The following is a 21,678-nucleotide window of genomic DNA, read 5'->3' as shown; positions in this document are numbered from 1 at the left end:
CTTTCCAAAGGATGTATGGGTGAGTAAGTTGTGGGCATGCTATGTTGGTGCAGTAGTGTGAGGATGACACTTGTGGGCTGCCCCCAGTGCATCCTTGGAATGTGTTGGTTGTTGACACAAAGCAAAGCATATCACTGTATGTTTCAAAATACATGTGACAATAGTACTAATCTTAAATAAAAGGCAGAATGCCTAAATGAGGAAAGGCATGTAATTTGACCTATATGCCAAGATTCTAAAAGTCAAAAGGTACAGTATATTTTGGATGGGGTTGAACTTTATACTCTTAGTTGGAGATGCATCCAATGTGGACTTCTCTGCATTTGAAGGCACTAACAGGGAATTTGATGCCCAGGCTTCCACGATTGGGAACCCATGAGTTTTAGTATTTAGCCATCTTTCTTAGTAGCCCACATCTGTGGAAAAATTATTACTGGTTTAAATTTTGCCTGGAAAATTTGTGATAATATGCCTGTAAGGTAAACGTTTCTGGTGCTTAGTGTGGAAGTATATTTAAAGATAAAACTCAAGTCTTGGATTATAAATAGAAGAATAAAATGCTGCAGATGCTGAAAATCTGAAATAAAACAATGTGAGAAGTACTCAGTAGTTCAGTCTGTGGTAAAGAAGGCTTCCTAGTGTTACATCCATAGCCCCCTCCTTTGTGAGAATCGCCAGATCACTGTTGGGTTGAGTCAAAAGGGGGGGCCCAAGACATGAGGGGGAGACGTGCAGGATGTCACGTTTCTCCCCCCCCCCCCCCCCATGGCGATGTAAAGCTAAGGGACATGGCCGTTGTCTCTTGGAGACAGATTTGTAGATTGAGATGCTCTGCTACGTGAATGCCCTCGGGCAAAGTGGGCTGGTTGAGGGAGAGATTGCATCACCCCCAACCTGATTGACATCTATGACCCTGCAAGTCAGAATAAAAGAGGGGCTGTAGGGACAACCCCTCAGACGCACCAGAAGAAACGTTAAGCGACCACGTAACAGCAGACGGTCATCGGAAACCAAGCCACGTGCGTTCAATTCCGTGGCTGGAATTGGTGGCTGAAACCACGGAAAACGGCTTTTTAGCTAACAACGGGGAAACCTGCTCCCCTGACTCAACGGATTGGCATCATAAAAGACTTGGGCAAGTTTAAATGCCTCCCTCTCTTAAACCCAAAACGCTGCAGCCTGAACGAGCTAATGACTTTTATATTTCCATCGGACAAAATACATTATCCCCTAGACGACGATAGAGTTACGTTTTATTGGTTATGATCATACCTGCGCTTTAGATTTAGTATTGACTACGTATATTATCTGTATGTTTGCATTAATCTTATTTTTGTGCCCCTTTATCAATAAATACTTTAAAAAATAGTACCATCAGACTTCAACGGATCTCTCTATCTTTGTTGGTAAGTGATCCAGTTACGGGAATACGTAACACTAGCTAAAGTAATGGATATGTACACAGAGTTCACACAAAAAAGAGCTCATCGTCATTTTGGTATTGAATTAATATGAGAATGAATTTGGACAAATTCATATTGCCTCACAAGTGGGGGGAGAGAAACTCAGTATTGTGGGTGTGTTTTGATGATTTAAAAGGCAGCTGGCCAAGTAACAGAGGGCATAAATATTGGTATTTACTTCAGTCAAAGCCTTTTTAAGGTTGCGTGTACTTTTGCACCATCTTGCTACTCAGTTGATTAGCTGCATTTAGTCTTTTTTAGTTGTAGACAGGAAACCTGTAGTATCCAACATCCCTCATCACGTTTGAATGCACTGTACCACTCATCCTGCACTGGTCACTTTTCATCTTTTATTCTACTGTTTTACAGATTTATCCAGCAGTGGTTCCCTCCTACAGCCTTAAGACATCCGGGTTAGTAGATTAATTGGTCACTGTAAATTGTCTTATGCTTAGGCTAGGGTTAAACCAAGGGTTGCTGAGTGGTACAGCTCAAATGGCCAGAAGGACCTATTCCATGCTGTATCTCAATAATAATAAAAAGGTAATTACATTAGTGGCAGTAATATTATATTGTCTTACATAATTATGCAGCTTGCACTTTGTCAACCAGGCCATGCCACTCAGGGACTTACGTTAATGTTATTCTGTGACTGTATGTACTGTGTTTTGCACCTTGGCCCCAGAGAACAATAGTTTAACTGTATACATTGGTATGATTGACAATAAAGTTGAACTCAAGTTTAATGGCAACTCGATCTTGAGTTTAAGAGCAGAAAAGCAGCTTTTTTTTGTAATATATTTGTTATAAAGTGCATTTTCCTGGACAGATGTAGATTTGGTTTTGTTACAATACAGCAACAGCTTGCTATTCTCTACTGCACCAAGAGATTATTTACTCAGAAGTGGCCACTTGAGAGATCATTTGGAGAGTGACTACCATTAATTTCTGTTAATTAGACAATACCTTCATGACTGGAGGATGGACAGAGATATATTTCTACAATGATGACATTTGTATGTAAGGTTTATGCGGTAAGGTGCCAGAAAGCAAAATGTTAATGTCAGTATAAGAAACTGAAATTAGAAATGGAGATATGAGTGAAGTACTGTGCAAGAGAAGGGTTTTTCCTCTCTTTGATCATAAAAGGATGACCCTTAACATTTTCATCTGCTATAATTCTGCGCTTTTTATTTTTGCTAATCCACTGTTGGAATTCATTCAGGGGCCCAGAGAGATAACATGCACTGATATGTGCCTTTTATCCTTTAGCTTTCTGTCAGTTCTGGTCAGATGTTCTGTGCCTGCCCACATTCCAAACATCGGAGGTACAAAATAAGTAATGTTTATTTTGTTCTTGCATTTTAAAGCAAGTTAATGATTAATTGCTGAGGTACTGCAACAAGCTGAAGTTTCTGTTTGACACCAATGACCTACATTGACATTGAAGTATTCTGCGGGCTTGTTAAAAGTGGATGTAATGAAAATGTTAAGAAATACTTGGAATTCTGTGCCTTGATTGACTTGACTGTTTTCATTGAGTTCTCCATGTCATTAACTATTTTTGCTTTGTTTCAGGAGCTGAGAGTCTGATCCTAAAAGACCGAAAATGGACGGCCACGTTGAGCAAAACCCAGCGGACAAGCAGGCACCCGTGGATTACGGAGTCCAAATACGATTCATAGATGACATCAAGGGCACCAACAAGGTCAAGAAACCCAAGAAGAACTTGGCCAAATCAGGATCTTATGGTGTTGTGGTGAGAGTCCAGGGGATTTCTGGACAGCCGTTTGTGGTATTGAATAACAGTGATGGTGCACCTTCAGCGCCTGGGGCATCCAGCAGAATAGATTATACTAAAGGTGGTATCCGTGAAGGGAGCAGCAACGCTCTACCTGGCACACAGATGCAGAGAGCCGCACACTCAAGAACAAGTGAGTTTGAAGTGCCCGAAAACCCATATGGGGGCACCGTCTTAGTGCAGCCACAATCTCACAGTGGCTCCCAGTGCACTAGCTCTGACGAGGAGACTGGATCCAAATGTTACGCAAATGTTTATGATTCAAAAATATATGTGCAAAATAACACAAACAACCTTCCATACACATACGACGAAGGTCACCAGTCCTTGCCTCGTCGGAGGCCAATGCACCAGGAGGAGCAGCTAAGAAAGTTTCATTCTCATGGATCATTGCTCATTTCAGATGGAGTAGAGCATTCCAGAGAAATTGGCCCAAATTACCAGTTTTTGCCTGAAGAAAGACCAGGTTTCAGGATCCCAAGCCCTGCTGCTTCAGCTGATGGTGAGAGATCTGTTAGCAATTGGAAAGGAAAACATAATGGCAACTTGGATCATAGGCACCTGGAGAAACCATGGACTAATACTGCATTTAATTCCACAAAGCCACTGGCCAAAGCTTCCTCTGTTACTGATATTTCGTTGAAGTCCAATGATGTCAATGAGATAGACACCAAGCCTCTCTCTTCTGTGGATACGCTAATTAGTAAATTTGATGGAAGAGGAGGGCAACAGAGAGGAAGAACAGCGCGGCGTAATCGGATTTCCCCTGAAGATCGCAAGCGATCACAAAGCCTTGATAGAGAGCTGTACCCCTCCAGGGAAGCTGAGACTAACAGTCGGCCTGCGACAGGCGTTAACCAAAAGCCTTTTCGATCCAGTGACATAATGGATATTGGTAAAGACATTGAAACTGCCAGGATCTTTGAGGTAAAGCCTTCAGTGGTTTCTAGGGAGTCTTCCTCTCCAATCCAATTTGCACCTCAATATTCATCTACAGATAAAGCATACACCACAGGATTTCAGAACAAATTTGACAAGGAATCAGGGAATCATCCTTCTTTCAATTCAGCCAGCCTCCCCAGGAAATGGAACCAGAATCAAATGGAAATGGAACCCAGAGTGGAGAAGAATCCAAAGGCTGCCATCTTTGCTGAACAAGATGTAGAGGTAGGAAAACTTACAAGAAATAGTTTAGATTCTATTTCTAATACTACGATATGGTTTAAAATTAATTTAAAAGATTCATCACCACCTTTTGATTCGGCCAACAACAGTGATGTCATCAGCAAATTTAAATATGACAATTAATCACATAGCTATACTTGAGTCGTTATAAAGCAAATAGAGCAGGGGGCTAAGCCCACAGCCTTATGATGCACATGTGTTGCTTGTGATTGTGGAGGCAATGTTACCAACTGGAGTCTGCAACTAACTGAAGAAATTGAGGATACAGTTGCACAAGGAGGTATTGAGGCCCAAGTCTGGGAACTTATTGATTATCTTTAAAGGGATAATAGTGTTGTATGCTGAGCTGTAGTCAATGAAGAGCATTCTGATGTACTCATCTTCACTGTCCAGATGTTCTAGAATTGAGTGGAAAGCATCTGTTGTTATGTAGGGCAAACCGAAGTGGATCCAAGTTGTTCCTCAGGCAGAAGTTGATGTACATGACCAACCTCAATGCACCCAGTGAAAGTTGGCATTGCTGCTGAGTTCAGTGATTGTTTACGTACAGTACCTGACTGTTCTAATGATTACCAAAGTATGTATACTATATACAACCTTGAGATTTGTCTCCTTGCAGGAACCACAAAACATAGAAACCCAATAGAACCCATTTAAACAAAGAAGACTGACATACAGCCAAAGATAGAAAGAAAAGCATTGAGCAAAGAACAAAAGCAAGCAAACAACTGAAGCTCACCAAAGTGAGTCCACAGCTGTGAATCACTGAGTCCATCACCGCAGCCAATTCAGTAGCCCATTAGTTTCAGGCCAGAACCTCAGTTTAACTGGACATGAGTAAACCTTGCAGAGCAGCAAGCTGAATTGAATAGACCTGTCCCTCACTTCTGGCCCTGACACTCTGACCTTTTCAATCTGCCCCTGCATTTAAATCGTTCAAACCTCAGGTTGTTCCTTGCTCTCGGGCCCAGGCCCCACTGCCTCAATTTGGTCCATACCCAACCTTTCCAATTTGGCCTGCTGCTTAAATCAATCAAACTTCAGGTTGTGAAGTGACAAAATATTTAGTTGTCCATGCTGGGTTAAAAGTCCTAGCCATTGATTTTTCACAAGTGTGCATTCTATCTTAAATGCATGCCTTATTCTCACTTGCATTTTACTTCTGCTTCTGAGGTGTATCTTGTGCTTTGTGTTCCACTGAGCTTGTGGCTGTATTTAAGTTGGCCCTTTCATTTACTGGAAAACTCTTTTGTTTTACTATTGAGCAGTTGGGAGAGTACAAGTTCCCCCGTTGGAGAGTAAATTATAGGCTGCAAGGTTCCACACATAAACAGTAAGGTGATATGATCATAAGACGATGAACATCCCTGCCATGCTTTCTTCGCATCAGTCATCAGGAAGGAGGTATAGGAACTTTGGGTCTCACACCACCAGGTTCAGGAACAGTTATTACCCCTCAACCATCAAGCCCTTGAAACAAAGGGGACAAATTCATTCACGCCACCTTTACTGATCCTACAACCTATAGACTCACTATCAAAGACTCACTATCAAATATTGGAAACTCATGTTTCCAATATTTATTGCTTATTTGTTATTAGTATTATTTTGTTTCTTTTGTATTTTTGTCTTTTGTACATTGGTTGTTTATCTGTATTCACATTCTTTTCATTGTTCTATTCTGTTTCTTTGTATTTGCTGAAATACAATACCCACAAGAAAATGAATGTCAGGGAAGTATATGGTGACATATATGTAGTTTGATATTTACTTTGAACCTTGAAATCTGATGATCTTTTTTTCCCTGATACTTGTTCAAAATATTGCAATGCAATTGTTTGAGAGAACAGATGAAGACTTGTTTTAATACAAATCTAAAACTTTTGAATATATGTATTACTCTGGTATAGCATGAGAGGCTGAAGCTAGATTGTGTTGTCTTCCAACAGTAACATAGTGTCAGACTTGCAGCTGAGATTTGCCGAAGCTACGGAAGATCAGTACCTTCTGAGCTATATCTAGTGAAGTATAAACTGTAATTTGGTTATAGTTCTCCAAAGTATTTATGGGTTTTAATCTATCAGTGTGCAGTTGTTATCAACTTCCCTGATCAAAACAAGTTAATGTTTTACTCCCAATGTACTCTGTTTACCTAACTTCAACTCTCGGGTGTAGTTTACAGGGAAATGTCACAGTCAATTCAGAGCATTACAACTTGTGGTGTTGGAGTTTGGAGCTCAGTTCAGGTGCATTCCGTAAGGAGTTTGTTTATTTTCCCTATGACTGCATGAGTTTCCTCTGGGTGTTCTAGTTTCCTCCCACAATCCACAGACCCTTCAGCAAGACTGAAAAGGAAGGGGCAGAAGCCAGAATAGGAAGGTGGAGGGAGGGGAATGAGTACAAGCTGACAAGTGATGAGTGAGACCAAGTGAGGAGGAAAGTAGATGGGATGGAGGGGATGAAGTAAGAAACTGGAAGGGGGATGAAGTGAGATAGGTGGAAGGGGGTAAAGGGCTAGAGTGCTGGGTACGGTTCAATCACTATTGTAATAGTATGAGAGTGTACGGAGGGGATTTATGAGGAATTTGCCAGGCTACAATGTAAGCTACAAGGAAAGGTTGGTTACATCAGGGATGTTTATTTTGCACAAAGCTGATTGAGGGAGTTCCAATTGAGGTAAATAGTTATGAAAGTGAATAAAAAAAAGCATCTCCCCGGCCGAAAAGCTCAAAATTGAAACGTGAATTCGTTAATTGGTGTAAGGGCCAGAAGTGGATTGAACGTTATTTATTTCATTCAACAATGGGGGGAGGGATGTGGGGAGAAAGAGACACCCACACTCCCAGAGGTCAGGCAGCATCTATGCAGGGAAATAAACGGTTGGACCTTGGTAAAACACTTTCATCTGTAGAACCAATGGGTGAAAAATTGTACTAATCTAAATTAAAAGAAATCCAATTCTAAACACGAGATTCTGGAGATGCTAGGAGTCCAGAGCAACTTGCAAAAAAAAGCACTGGAGGAGCTCAGCAGGTCAGGCAGCATCTATGAACATAAGTAAATAGTCGATGTTTTGGGCCAAGACCTTTTATCAGGACTAGAAAGGAGGGAGAGAAAAAGCAGAATAAGAAGGGGAAGGAATGCAAGCAAGAAGGTGATAGGTAACACCAGGTGGGTGGAGGGGAGGGGGATGAAGTAAGAAGCTGGGAGGCGATGGGTAGAAAAGGTAAAGGGCTCGAGAGCAAGGAACCTGATGGGAGAGGCGAGTTGAAAAATGGGGAGGAGGTGCACTGGGAGAGATGATAGGCAGGTGAGGAGAAGAGTGAGCCCGAGTGGGGAATTGGAGGAGGGAAGAGGGAGAGGGGCAAATCCTTCCAGAAGTTAGAGAAATTGGTGTTCATGACACTAGGTTGGAGGTTCCCCAGATGGAATATGAGGTTTTGCTCCTCATTGTGCAGTAAAGGAGGCCATAGACTGTCATGTTGGAATGGAGATTGGAATTAAAATGCTTGACCACCGGGAAATTCTGCCTTTTGTGGGTGCAGTTAACGCGCTCAAGAAAGTGGTCCCCCAGTCTATGTCTGACATAGAGGAGGATCCAATTCTAGTTTGCATTGTCTCATTTTGTAATTCAATATTTAAAGTCTAGGCATGATTATAAATTTTGTGCTGCGCTTCCTCCAGGCTATTGTTTCTCCTAAAGAAGATGCCCAGAACTGCTCATGACACTCCACAAGTGGTCCAACCAAGGTTTTGTTTCATGGTAGCAAAACTTCTTTCTTCTCATATTCCTGTCATTGTGTAAGAGCTGTCATTCTAGAAGCCCTGGCTATTTCTATGTCTGGTATGGCATTAAGTAATTTAGTGTACCCCATCATCTGAAGGGCAACTCTTCATAAATATGCACCTCCATCACCAGTCCTCCACCTCTGCTGGATCCTATAGCTTGTATGTGCAAACATGAGGAAATCTGCAGATGCTGGAAATTCAAACAACACACACAAAATGCTGGTGGAACACAGCAGGCCAGGCAGCATCTGCAGGGAGAAGCGCTGTCGGCGTTTGGGGCCGAGACCCTTCGTCAGGACTAACTGAAAGGAAAGATAGTAAGAGATTTGAAAGTAGTGGGGTGAGGGGGGAATGCAAAATGATAGGAGAAGACGGGGGGGGGAAGCTAAGAGCTGGAAAGGTGATTGGCGAAAGTGATACAGAGCTGGAGAAGGGAAAGGGTCATGGGACGGGAGGCCGGGAGAAAGAAAGGGGGAGGGGGGAGCACCAGAGGGAGATGGAGAACAGGCAGAGTGATGGGCAGAGAGAGAGGAAAATAAACAAACAACTAAATATTGTCAGGGATGGGGTAAGAAGGGGAGGTAACACCAGCCTCCGGGTCCAACATATTCTCCGTGAGTTTATGTATGTAATTGGTCAATTAATGGCTAATTAATACACTGTTTTTGAGATGATGAGATGAACATCATTTTTTTCCAACTTCATTTTTCAGTGTTGTTTGAAATCCTAAGCAAAACACTACATTATGATGGTTATCTGTTTAAAAAAAAATCCTCTTCTTCCATGTTCTTTTCTCACTGCACCCATCAGAAAGGTGGTTCGGGAGCCTTGGGTCCCATACTTCCATGCTCAGGATCAGATATTACCCTACAATCATCAAACTTCTGAACCAATGTGGACATTTTCATTCACCACAACACTGAACTGATCATTGAGCACAACCTGTGGACTCAATTTCAAGGGCTCTTCAACTCATGTTCCCAGTATTATTTATTAGAAATTTATTTATTATTTTTTAGTATTTGCACCGTATGTCTTTTGCACACTGGTTGTTTATCAGTCTTTGTATGTAGCTTTTCAATTATTCTATAGTATTTCTTTGTTCTATATGAAAGCCTGCAAGAAAATGAATCTAAGGGTAGTATATGTACTTTAATAAATTTACCTTGAAATTTGAAGTGTTCCCAGAAATACTGGAAACAGTAGATTATCTATTCCATGTCCATTTGAGGATTGGGCCTCGTGTAAAATCCTGTGAGATTACTGTAACTAGTCGAGTAAAATCAGAAACTAAACTCAATATATTTGTGCATTTTTCAATACTTGCTACTTGACACACATTCTTCCTTATTCCCTTTTCCCTTTTATAAAATTGTTCATACCATCCTTGTAGTTAGCACCAACCTCGCTGCCTGACAATCCACTCCCCACCACCTTCCTACCATCTGAAGTTCTCAAAGTGACTGACTAGCTGAGTTGCACAGGCCTTCTGATCTGAAACTTTCTCATGTGGTGGCTTCAGAGCTGAACTGCTAGCTTCCTTGCTCAGCTTGCGTGACTGTGTAAAGGGCACAAAAGAAACCCACCTTTCCAGAGTGGGTCTAGAGTGCAAGAATTCATTGGATTAGATGTTATGAAATCAGTTAACCCAATAAACATTGGCAAATACTTTCTATTCCAGTTATCGGAATAACTGAAATATATGCATCAATTGATTTTTTTATATATTTTGCATAGATTTTACTTATCTCCATTTATTAGATCCATGTTGTAATTAATATTTCAGAGAGGAAAGGCATGTATCTATATAGCACTTTTCACAACTATTGGATGCCTCCAACTCTTTATAGTCTGGATTGTGCTTCTGAAATTTAATCTCTCTTGTAGTATGAGAAATGTGGTGGCCATTTTGTGAGTAGCAGGCTTCCACACTTAGTAATCTGATGACCAGATACTTTGGTGTTCGGTGATGTTGATTGAAGAATAAATGTTGGCTAAGATATTCTGCTAACCTCTCTTAAGTAGGGCCACAGGATCTTTCACTTGGTTCAATGCCACATTTAAACTCCCCCTACCGCCCACCCCCCCCGCCCCAGCTCCCTTACTATTGCCTAGATTGTAGGCTTGGATTTTTCTCATGTCTCTGCGGTGAAACTCTAACTCCAACCTCCTCACTTGAGGTAAGAGTAGCATAATCTTCATCTGACCAGAGGTGAAAGCAGCATTTGACTTTGCAATGGGATTCCATGTCCAAGTTCTCACTAAGGTTGAGAGAGAATTGGTAATAGACTTTGACCTTATAATGAGATAATATATCTAAATCCTTTTCTTATTTCATAAGAATGAGGGCTTGTGGTTATAGAGAAAATTGATAGACAATATTTTACGTAGTTTTCTTTCTACTCTTTGAACCGCAATCTTCAAAATCACATAGCAGGATATTTGTGGAAATGTGAATGCATAGAATCTTGAATTATCTTTCTATATTCTTATTTGTTTTCACAGTTAAAATGCACTCCTGACCTTCTGAAGGACCAGAAAGCACACTCACTTGCTAGCGAGGAGCTTACAAAGCAGTTAATTTTCAGTCTACTAAAGGAAGGGTAAGTGCCCTATACCAAAAGGACAAGGTTAGACACATCAAAAATTGAGCTGAGTAGTGGCTTTGAAGATTTGTGAAAGGGAAGCACCTGTGGTGTCTATACTCATGGGGGTGAAACTGGAGCTCGTCAATACAAGGCAGTCAATAGGAAAATTTAGGAAAAAGGACATCTGTTTCAAACTCACTCATGTGGAGAGTGATTGGAATTAATAGTATGGGTATTTTTATGGGGAAGTTGGATGAACCCATGAAAGAAAAGTTGAGAGGGATCGTGGAAGGAGACTTAACTTACAGCTGAAAAATGGGCTCGTTTCAAGGGTGTGATCTGACTTGGTGCATGTATAATTCCATGTAAGGTAAATGTTCTGACTTCATTTTCCCTTCATCTCCTTATAACGTTCTGAGCCTCAACGATTTCATCATTCATGGCAAACCTATCCTTGCCCATTTCTTCTCGAGTGAGTCTAAATTTCATCTCTGTACCCAGTGCAGTAGTCAGCCCCCAGTTACAGAAACTGTCCAAATATTAGTTCTATGGCAGTGAACAGCTGGTTTGCAACCAATCACAAAGTTGAATGTTGACCACTAAACTTGACAAGACTACTGGAGACCAAAGGCATCACAACCAGACACATTTTGCTCTTCGTAGCTGCCAACATCTGTACTTCCCACTTAACACATCATCTCATGTCTTTCAAGTAATGCATTGTGTTCATTTTAACTTCTCATGGTCTAGGCAGTAGCCAAGTCTAATTTCCCAGCTGAAGCCTCAGCTCACATCTTAGTGGGGTCGAGCATTAGGATTGTGCTTGATTGAACTTCCTTTGCACTGACCCATGAGTTCTAAATTTTTGCTAGATGTTAATTCTCTGATCTAGTGACAGTGCACACAGGAATGTGGGGATGCAAGTACACAATATACCAGTGTCTGTAAGAAGTTTGTACAATCACCATGTGGGTTTCCACCCGATGCCCTTGTTTTCTCCCATGTTCCTAGTAAGTTGTGAGCATGTTATGTTGGCCCCAGCAGAATTCTCACTTACTTGTTTTGACACAAATAATGCATTTCACTGTATGTTTCGATGTACATGTGACAAATAAAGCTAATCTTTAAATCTTTAATCTTTGTCTTTAATATCTTCCCATAATATGGAAAAATTGAAAATCTTGTACACATCCCTTCTCCATTCAAGTTAAGTTTTTTTTTAGTCACATTACCTGTTTTTAAATTACTTTTCCTAACACTGTGATGTTCATTCCTAGGAGCATTGAGAGTGACAATTTCCTGAAGAAGAAAGCAAACCTTGTATTTGACAAACTCCAAGGCACCAAAGTAAGGATGGTACTCATTTAGTCTCTAATTTTTTCTTGAATTACAGTTAATTTTATAATATTGAATGTCAGCCCTAATGATATCTCTCAATGAGATAGCTTCGACATAATAAAGATGTACAACTATGATGCATTTGTTCTTTCAAAAATATGTAAGAAATTTCATAGAATATATATCTTTACACCACAATACAGGCCCTTTAGCCCATTATGATGTGGGCTTTTCAAAGTTCAAAGTAAATTTATTATCAAAGTACATAATGTTGCCATATGCAACGCTGAGATTGTCTTCTTGTGAGCATACTCAATAAATCCAATAACCAATTCAATGAAAGACTGCACCAAACATGGAGGACAACCAGTGTGGAAAAGGCAACAAACTGTGCAAATTCAAAAGAAAAATAATAAGTAAATAAATATTTAAGCAATAAATATTGAAAACATGAGATGAAGAGTCATTGAAGTGGGTCCGTGGGTTGTGTGAATAGTTCAGTGATGAGGCAAGTGAAGTTAACCCCTGATGGCTGAGGGGTAATAAACTTTCCTGAACCTGGTGGTGTGAGTCCTGAGACTCTTGTACCACCTTCCTGATCACAGCAGCAAGAAGAGTGAGTGGTCCTTGATGATGGATGCTGCTTTCATCTGACAATACTGTGTAGATTTGCTTTACCCATGGTGGATGGGGCCCTCCTAAGATAAATCTAGCCCTTCCCTCCTACATAACCCACCATTTTTCTATCATCTAGGTGCCTGTCTAAGAGTCTCTTATATGTTCCTAATGTATCTATCTCTCCTACTACCCCTGGCAGGGCATTCCGCACACACGCCCATGCACATGCCCATGCACACAAACATGCACACCTCTTTCAGCCCTGGACAGAAGTCTCCAACTGACCACTCGATCTATTCCTCACGTCATCTTGTACACCTCTATCAAGTTGCTTCTCATCCTCCTCCTCTCCAAAAAGAAAAACCCTGGCTCTCTCAACCTTTCTACTTAAGAAATGCTCTCTACTCCAGGCTGTATCCTAGTAGGTCTCCTCTTCAGCCTCTTCAGTGCACTACTTTGCTTCAAAGCAGGAAAGCTATCATGGTGTCTTGCTATTATTTAATTCTCAGTGGACGTCTCCAAGCTGTTTATTGCCACATAGTTCCATGCAAACTGTGTACTCCAGTTCCCATTCTGCAGCAGTGAACTGTACTTGGAAGCCTGTCAAGAGTGTTAATACCACAACACACAAAATGCTGGAGGAACTCAGCAGGCCAGGCAGCATTGATAGGAAAAAGAGTAGAGTCGAGGTTTTGGGCTGAAACCCTTCAGCAGAATTGTGGGGGGGGAGGCTGAGGAGTAGATTTAAAAGGTGGGGGGAGGAGAGAGAGTAAACCACCAGATGATAGGTGAAATCTGGAGGTGGGAGGGATGAAGTAAAGAGCTAGGAAATTGATTGGTAAGATAAGGTGAGAGAGGGAAAAGGGGATGGGAAATGGAGAAGTGGCTGAGGTTTGGGGGCAATACTGGAAGTTTGAGGTTATCTAAATGGAATTACAAGGTGTTCATCACAACACTGGAGGAGGCCACAGATGGACATATGGGAATGGGAAGTGGAATTAAAATGGATGGCCACTGGGAGATCCCACTTATTCTGGTGGATAGAGCATAAATGCTTGGTAAGGCAGTCTCCCATTCTTAGTCGGGGCTCACCGATATGCAGAAGGCCACACTGGGAGCACTCAACATGGTAAATGACCCAAGAAACTCACAGGTGAAGTGTTGTCTCACCTGGAAGGACTGCTTAGGGCCCTGGATGGTAGTGCAGGAGGAGGTGTGTAGGGGCAGGCATAGCACATGTTTTGCTTGCAAGGACAAGTGTCAGAGGGGAAATCAGTGGGGAAGGATGAATGGACAAACAAGTTGCATAGGGAGCAATCCCTGTGGAAAGCAGAAAATGGGGGTTGGGGGCAGAGGAGGGAAAGATGTGCTTGGTGGCGGGATCCCATTGGAGGTGGCAGAAGTTTCAGAGAGTTATATGCTGGGGCTGGTAGGGTGGTGGGAGGATGAGGTGAGAGCGGATGTGTGTGAAATGGAGGAGATGCTGTTGAGCTTAGTGTTGATGGTGGAAGAAGGGAAGCCCCTTTAGAAAAAGGAGGACATCTCCTTCATTCTAGAATGAAACACCTCATCCTGAGAGCAGATGCGGCAGAGATGGAGGAATTGAGAAAAGGGGATGGCGGTTTTACAAGTAGTAAGGTGGAATGAGGTGTAGTCTCCAACCTGATAGCATGAACATCAATTTCTCAAACTTGTGCTAATGCCCCCCCAAATCCCTCACCAATTTTCCATTTCCCATCCCCTTTTCCCTCTCTCATCTCATCTCCCAGCTTTTTACTTCATCCCTCCCCACTCCAGGTTTCACCTATCATCTGCTGGTTCTCTCTTCCTTCCCCACCTTTAAAATCTACTCCTCAGCTTTTTTCTCCAGTCTTGCCAAAGGGTTTTGGCCTGAAACATTGATTGTACTTTTTTCCATAGATGCTGCCTGGCCTGATGAGTTCCTCCAACACTTTGCGTATGTTGCTTGAATTTCTAGTACCTGCAGATTTTCCTCTTGTTTGTGTTAAGGCCACAGAAAGCTTTATGTGAATTTAAGTGTGTGTCCTTGGATTTATGTTTAAATTTACTTTTCAGCTGTTGATTTCAGTGGGTCTGATTTACTTGTAAACTTTTCTTGTCTATATCCTTAATATATTTCATGATTTTCCTTTGGATCTCAAAAAGAATGAAACTCATTTGTTTCTCATTTTTCTACAATATCTCCAACTTGTAGCTCTGCACATGATTGCACACTGTAAAATAAATACATTAATTCTGAGTATGTAATATCTAATTTTCATTGAAATTGAGAATTATAGGAGAAATGTAATGGTGCAGCTGATGGTTAGAGCTGCTGCCTGATATCGGACCCCAGTTACTGATATTTCACACATTTTCCTGTGACCACATGGATGTCTTAGTGCCTAGATTACTGGCTTGCTGTTGTCTTAAGTGGGTGGTGTATTTTTCAAGCGGTTGATGGGAATGTGGGCAAGATAGTATTCGATCAGTGTGCCTGATTGCTTGGCCAAAGGACTGTCTACCTGTTGCATGGCTGAATTTGAACAGGCTTGTGGACTATTGCTCTATCTTTCACTCCATTAAGTATGAGCCCATAAAACATGGGAGCAAAATTAGGCCTTTTAAACTTGCTCCAGCATTCCATCATGACTGATTTTATTTTCTTTCTCAGCCCCATTTTCCTGTCTTCCTTCCATACCCTGTCTAATCAAGAACCTATCATCCTCCACCATAAATATACCCAATGAATTGACTTCCACAGCTACTTGTAACAATGAATTCCACAGATTCATCACCCTCTTGCTAAAAATCTTACTTCCTTATTTTCTTCTACACAGGTGACAGTGCTGTAGTGTTGTCAAGTTGAGACTCAAAGCATATAACACCACCATGATACAGCTTTGATAGATTACAGTGTAGATCTTCACCTAATTTTCTTGTTTCTCGCCCCCCCCCCACATTCAGTATGCAGAATTATCACCTGATCTTGGGGGTGTTGCTACTCGGAAGAATGATTTAGAGAAAAAGGTCATAGAATTGCAGCAAAATTTTGAAGAAGAATTAACGGTAAGCACTCTGTACTTCACAATTATGTGATTTGAGTTTTCATTGGGCATTGTGTATTTAAAAGGGGTGGGGGGAAGAGACTCACTGAAACCTATTGAATATTGAAAATCTTAGATAGAGTGAATGTGGAAATAATGTTTCCTACAGTGGGACATCTAGGACCAGAGGTCACAGCCTCAGAATACAAGGAGAGAGATGAAGAGGAATTTAGTTAGCCAGAGGGTGGTGAATCTGTGGAATTTATTGCCCCAGGTGGCAGTGGAGACTATGTCATTGGGTATATTTAATAGAGGTTGATGGGTTGCTGATTAGTCAGGGCGTCAAAGGTTGCGGGGAGAAGGCAGGAGAATGGGGGTTGTGATGCACCATCAATAACTCACACTGAGACGTAAGGCGAGATATCGGCTTTTATTGACTGGAAGAAGGAACCTGGAGTGAGTGTCTATCATACTATGTCCTGGAGACTGAGGCCGAGCGTCAGGCCTCAGATCGCCTTTATACAGGGGCCTGTGGGAGGAGCCACAGGAGCAGTCAGCAGGGGCGTGTCCAGACAGGCACACAGTTCACCACAGGTTGAAAGGGATAAATCAGCCATGATGGAATGGTGGAGCAGACTCTAAGGGCCAAATGGCGTAATTCTGCTCCCATTCTTATGGTCTTGTGCTACAAGAGTCCTGTGTTATCTCAATTATCCTACACTGGCATCCACTTAGTGTTACCCTGCAGAGTTCTGATTTGTACTATGCTCTTGTTCCTGATCTCTGAGCAGTCGTCACAAGTAAATACCCCACCCTACTTTTTTAAAAAAAATTCCAGAAGTCTTCAGTCTACATCCTTCTGTGTTTGGAACCTGACAGGAAGTCCTGCCCACTGCTGGAATTCCAGCTACACTGAACCAGTAATTTCATGCAGAGGGAATGTTAAAAAATTATCTGTGAGGACTGGTGCTGGGAGAGAGTGTTGCTTTTTACTTGTAACTGGGCTCAGCTGGATCCTGGTCAGCGTGATGAATATAGACCAGTACTGGTTACTATCAGTGGCTGTTTCGCATGTTGCCTGAATCGCCTGTTCTCTTTTAGCACCTCTAACTGAGCATAATAGAAGCCCTTTGTTTAGCTGCCCCATATCTCAGTGCTGATTGTTCTCTAAGCAGCTGTTGCCTTAGGTTAATCAGATTACCTTATCTCTTCTATTCTTCTGGGCGGTTCTTGGAACAACAGTGGGATGGGGAGGGTATCATTTTAGATTCCTGGCATAGCAGTGCAGTCAATAACATGTTTGTAATATAATGAGTTCTTCCGGCATTAGCAGGCACGTTTGAGGAAAGCATCATTAGCCCTAAGAGACACCAAAAGCCATGTTATTATGAACACCAGAGATTCTGTGGATGCTGGAAAACCAGAGCAACATGCACAAAATGCTGGAGGTACTCAGCAGGTCAGGCAGCATCTATGGAAATGAGTAAACTACTGATGGTTTGAGCAGGGACCCTTCAACAGGACTATAGTAATTATATTAAATACTATTATAATTTATACTACAATATAAATCCTATTATATGCTGTGGTGATTTATTAATGGGGGAAATTTCTATGTGTGGGTATGTGCTTATTTTGAGGTTTCAATGAGGCAATAAGCATACCACGTAATATTTAATTTGAACTCATACGCATGGGGGGAGTACATGAAAGTACAAATACAGATTCTGCACTTTAAAATATAGAAAAATTGTAACACTAAGAGGTATAGGAGAGTTTGGTCTGTTACTGGTAGTGAGAGTAGTTTCGAGTGGATAAATAACAATACACACAAGGCTATTTTTCCTGTGATGCATTGACTTTCAAGCAACCTTTGCCATTTTTTTTTAACAGATTTATTTCAGATACAGCACAGAAGAGACTCTTCTGGCCCAGCAAACCCCAATTTAACCCTAGGCTACTCACAGGACAATTTTCAATGACCAATTAACCTATCAACCCTTATGTCTTTGGAATGTGAGAGGAAAGCAGAGCACCCAGAGGAAACCCACATGGTCACGGGGAGAACGTACAAACTTCTTACAGGCAGCAGCAGGAATTGATCCTAGGTCACTTGTACTGTAAAGTGTTGTGCTAACCAGTACACTGTCGTGCCAACCCAGACATTGTTCTCCTCCTGCCATTTTCTGCACTGTATTCCATGCACAGTGCTACCAAACCTATAACCTGTACATGGGAGTTTTAAACCCATCTCTGCAAGATCTGCTGCTGAATTTGCTAAACCTGGTAATCTTCTGTCTCTTGAGAAATTTTGAGAACTAATGTGCTTTTAAAGGACAACCAGCCACCTCTGCCCAATGTTGGTTTGCATTTTGCTCTTGTCTGACTGTAGATTGGGTTGTTAAATTGGTGTATGAGTTTTGTTGTGAAGATGGGTTGAGCAAGCTAGGGCTTTTCTCTTTAGAAGATGAAAGGCTACTTGATAGAGGTTAACAGGATGAGCCATTGTCTGTTTAGATAGCCAGAGACATTTTTCTAGGGCAGAGATGGCTAATACCAGGGTACATAATTTTAAGATGATGGGAGGAAAGCATAGGGGAGGATGTCAAGTAGTTTTTTTTACGCAGAGAGTTGTGGATGTGTAGAACACCCTGCCAGGGTGGCAGTGGAGGCAGATACATTAGGGATATTTGAGTACATGGATGATAGAAAAACGGAGGGTTATATAGGAGGGAAGGTTTAGATCAATCTTAGAGTAGGTTGAAGGTGTTACGTACCCCGTAACTGGGTGTCAGACCAGCAAAGACAGATGTATCCGTTGGAGTCTGGTGGTACCAAAACTAAAGATGTTTATTAGTAAACTACACAATACAATATCAAAAATGCAAATATACATATAAAACAGGTTAGCAATAATAAACCTAAAAGTGTAGGAATAATAATAAGCAATAATAAACAAGCTCTATTGATGTCTAGGGGTAAATGAATTATCATAGAAAAGTATAAAGTTCAGTTCATACGTGCTGAGGTAGTTATGGATGTTGTGTTGTAATCGTTGGAGAGAGAGAGAGCAAGAGATTGGGCAGCTGCAGCAGGCAAACCTTCTGTGGCTTTCTTTAGCCCGTCATGTCGTTGTGGCCATTCAATTTTGACCCCTCTGTCCTTCAGCTAGACCGTTCTTCTGTGGTGGACTCATCACTCTGGCATGAGTGGACGGACACACAAGTCCCCACCGGCCCTGCCGTAACACTGTGAGCTTTACTGACCGATCTCCTGATTCAGTCTCCGAAGCCCCCACCTATCTGTGGGTTCCCAACACTCAGTCAGTGTCCACTGGTGTGTCTGAAGGGTGTTTCTCCAGACCTGTCTTTTATCCCTACTCATGGGGTCTCAGCTATCCATCAACTCTGGATGACTGTGTCCATCAAGTCAGGCCACTCCTGCTGTCTCCTGAGGAATGTTAACGAGCAAAATAAAGTCCTTGTAGTGAAAGGTAAATTATCCAGGAAGAGTCAAAATACAATAAATCAACAGTCTCTCTCTCCCTCTTATCTGTAGCAGATGTTCTTGCCTGGGCGTTATCTCTCTCTCTCAGTAGCAGCATAGCAACAGCAATAGTTCGTAGTTCTCAGGAGGGGGGATTGGGAATGGTTAACTCTGCACCCCATTTCCATCAGGTCTGAGCATCACTCATAACAAAGGCTCTGAACATCATTGCGAGCTGAAGGACCTGTACTATGCTGTACCTTTTTATATTTTGTTTATTGAAGAATAAATGATTCCCAATGCTAGAGGAAGATGATTAAATCAGACATTCCTGGGCATTCCAGGAATGTTTTCTTTTAAGGAAGAATTACTGCAGTGCATTGTTGATAGCTTTGCATTCCATCCCTTTTGCCGAGTGTGTTAGCCTATTACCCTATTGGTACAGAAGCCTGAAATCTCACCACCACCACCACCAGGTTCATTCGGTTCTAAAACCAACCAGCAAAACTACTATTTAGCAACACTAAAATCATTTCAATTCTTTCCACTAAAATGGACTGCATTTTTTCTTCCAATTGTTTTCCATCTTGTAAGAAATGTGTATAATTTGTTTAATTTGTTTTCCTTGTTCTATTTCTATCCTTTGCGCCTGTGATGCTGCTGTAAGTTTTTCATTGCACCTGTGTGTATGTGGAATTGTACTTTTGACAATAAACATTACTTTTCATTGGACAACATGGAAGCAGCATGAGGTGTCTCTGTTGCATCACCTAGTGGCAAACTACAGAATAGCAGCAGAAGAATGAGGTGACTGCGGATTTTATAAAAGGGCTTGTTTCCTTTTGTGCAACTTGCCCAACCATAGGGTGTATACCTAAGGGCTTTATGGTAGATAGGAAATTAAGTAGCCATTTATGGATATTTCCTCCCACAAATTGGATTGAGGGACAAATATTGCCCAGGCACTAATGGTAACTCCAAAATTGTGCCAGGATGCATTTCAGCTGAGCAGGCTGCATATTTTATTCAAAAGCTGGTACCTCTGACAGTACAGCTCTCCTTCATGTTTGTACTGGGGCTGTAGGTGTGATATGCCCTACGTTATAATCCTCTTTTAGAGGATTGCAGCCTGCAAAGCTGAACCAAAAGCCTGTTTATTTTTGCATACAGAAAAGATGTTCAAACCAATGAATTTATCTTTATTGTACTTAATGAAAACGCTTGTCAAGGCAGTGAGTAACACTTGGGGCAGGATGTATGGCTTGCAGCCAGCAAGTCTATTGTACAGCAAAGTTACTTTACCTCCACAAAAAAATATTTAAATAAAGGGTGTACGTCCCAATAAAACAGAGCTAATTTCATTCAAGAAGTGTAAGGTGTAGAGGTTATCTACTTAAATCACAGAGAAAATGAAACTTTGAATCTAAGGCTTGATTAATGGGAATTTATCAAATATCTTCACTCCTTGCTGAATGGTATTGCCACTACATCTGGCCTTCTGTATACTGTGGGTTTCTTAGCCAATCCTCACCTTCAGCCACATCAGTGGGTTCCTGAATCTGAACTAATGGACCAACTTCAAGTATCTACAGAGGGCAGTAGTATTCTGTTATATGCAGTGTGCAGCAGAAGTGCTTCCACTGGGCTCTGGATTTTGAACACTCAGTCTGTGTGTCTCATTGTGGGATTAAACCCACTGTATATTTCACAAGTAGTTGCAGTGCTGACAAGAGAAGACATCTCTCTACCAAGCTTCCAAGGTCAGTATAACACAAAAAAGGGAGGAAACAGCAGAAGGTCTTGTCTACATCTACTCAACACAGATCAGTCATTAGTTCTATGTATTTATTCCTCTGATTAGACTATTTGCTAAAAGTGCTGAACTCTTAATTTTTCTGCCTCACCACCTTCCCCTCTTCCCCTGCAATTCTCCAGAAATGTCAGCAGCTGAGAACAGAGAAAGACCAAAACAAGTTGGAGCTGCAGGATCTACGACTCCAGCTGGAGGAGAATATAGAGGAGAGGACTCAGTTACACTCACTCTATCAAAAGAACAGAAAAGAACTCCAGAATAACATCGAAGAGTAAGAGCATGAAAATTAATCTGTTTCACTCCCCACTTCTTCTCTTGCGTCCTTAAGCATGTTTGAGGCCTCCATTGGTTGTGGTCATTCATGGATGTTGCACCCTAGCTGTCTACGATCAGTTGATACAATGTCCAGGGCAATAGGATATGGAGAGCAGGTTGTTGTCCATGTGGCAGGCTCCCTCTATCCATGGAGCTGATTAACCCAAAGGAACAACGAAATCAATACAGTTTGGCACTAGTGGCGTTGCCGGAGTTGCCAGTCAGGTTTGCACTC

At 41.6% G+C, this 21,678-nt stretch overlaps 1 protein-coding gene across 5 annotated transcripts in view; it reads left to right on the top strand.

Moving 5' to 3' along the window:
- The window catches only part of cgnb (cingulin b), a 163,757-nt gene that overhangs the window by 65,850 nt on the left and 76,229 nt on the right, over positions 1-21,678 (top strand). For 2 of the 5 annotated variants that reach the window (XM_059980176.1, XM_059980179.1), the window contains exons 2-6: positions 3,042-4,431; positions 10,744-10,841; positions 12,104-12,173; positions 15,750-15,851; positions 21,251-21,399. In XM_059980176.1, the coding sequence (XP_059836159.1) occupies positions 3,073-4,431; positions 10,744-10,841; positions 12,104-12,173; positions 15,750-15,851; positions 21,251-21,399 (1,778 nt within the window). In that variant the 5' untranslated portion in view covers positions 3,042-3,072. Of the gene's footprint in view, positions 1-1,832; positions 1,877-1,896; positions 2,007-2,879; positions 2,941-3,041; positions 4,432-10,743; positions 10,842-12,103; positions 12,174-15,749; positions 15,852-21,250; positions 21,400-21,678 lie in introns of those variants that run through there. The other 3 variants (XM_059980178.1, XM_059980181.1, XM_059980180.1) reach the window with 3 other exon arrangements.

The sequence above is a fragment of the Hypanus sabinus genome, chromosome 9 (assembly GCF_030144855.1).
Source record: "Hypanus sabinus isolate sHypSab1 chromosome 9, sHypSab1.hap1, whole genome shotgun sequence".
In the NCBI taxonomy this organism is placed as follows: Eukaryota; Metazoa; Chordata; class Chondrichthyes; order Myliobatiformes; family Dasyatidae; genus Hypanus; species Hypanus sabinus.
Note: the sequence above shows the minus strand (reverse complement) of the source record. Positions and strands in the feature narration are given on the sequence as shown.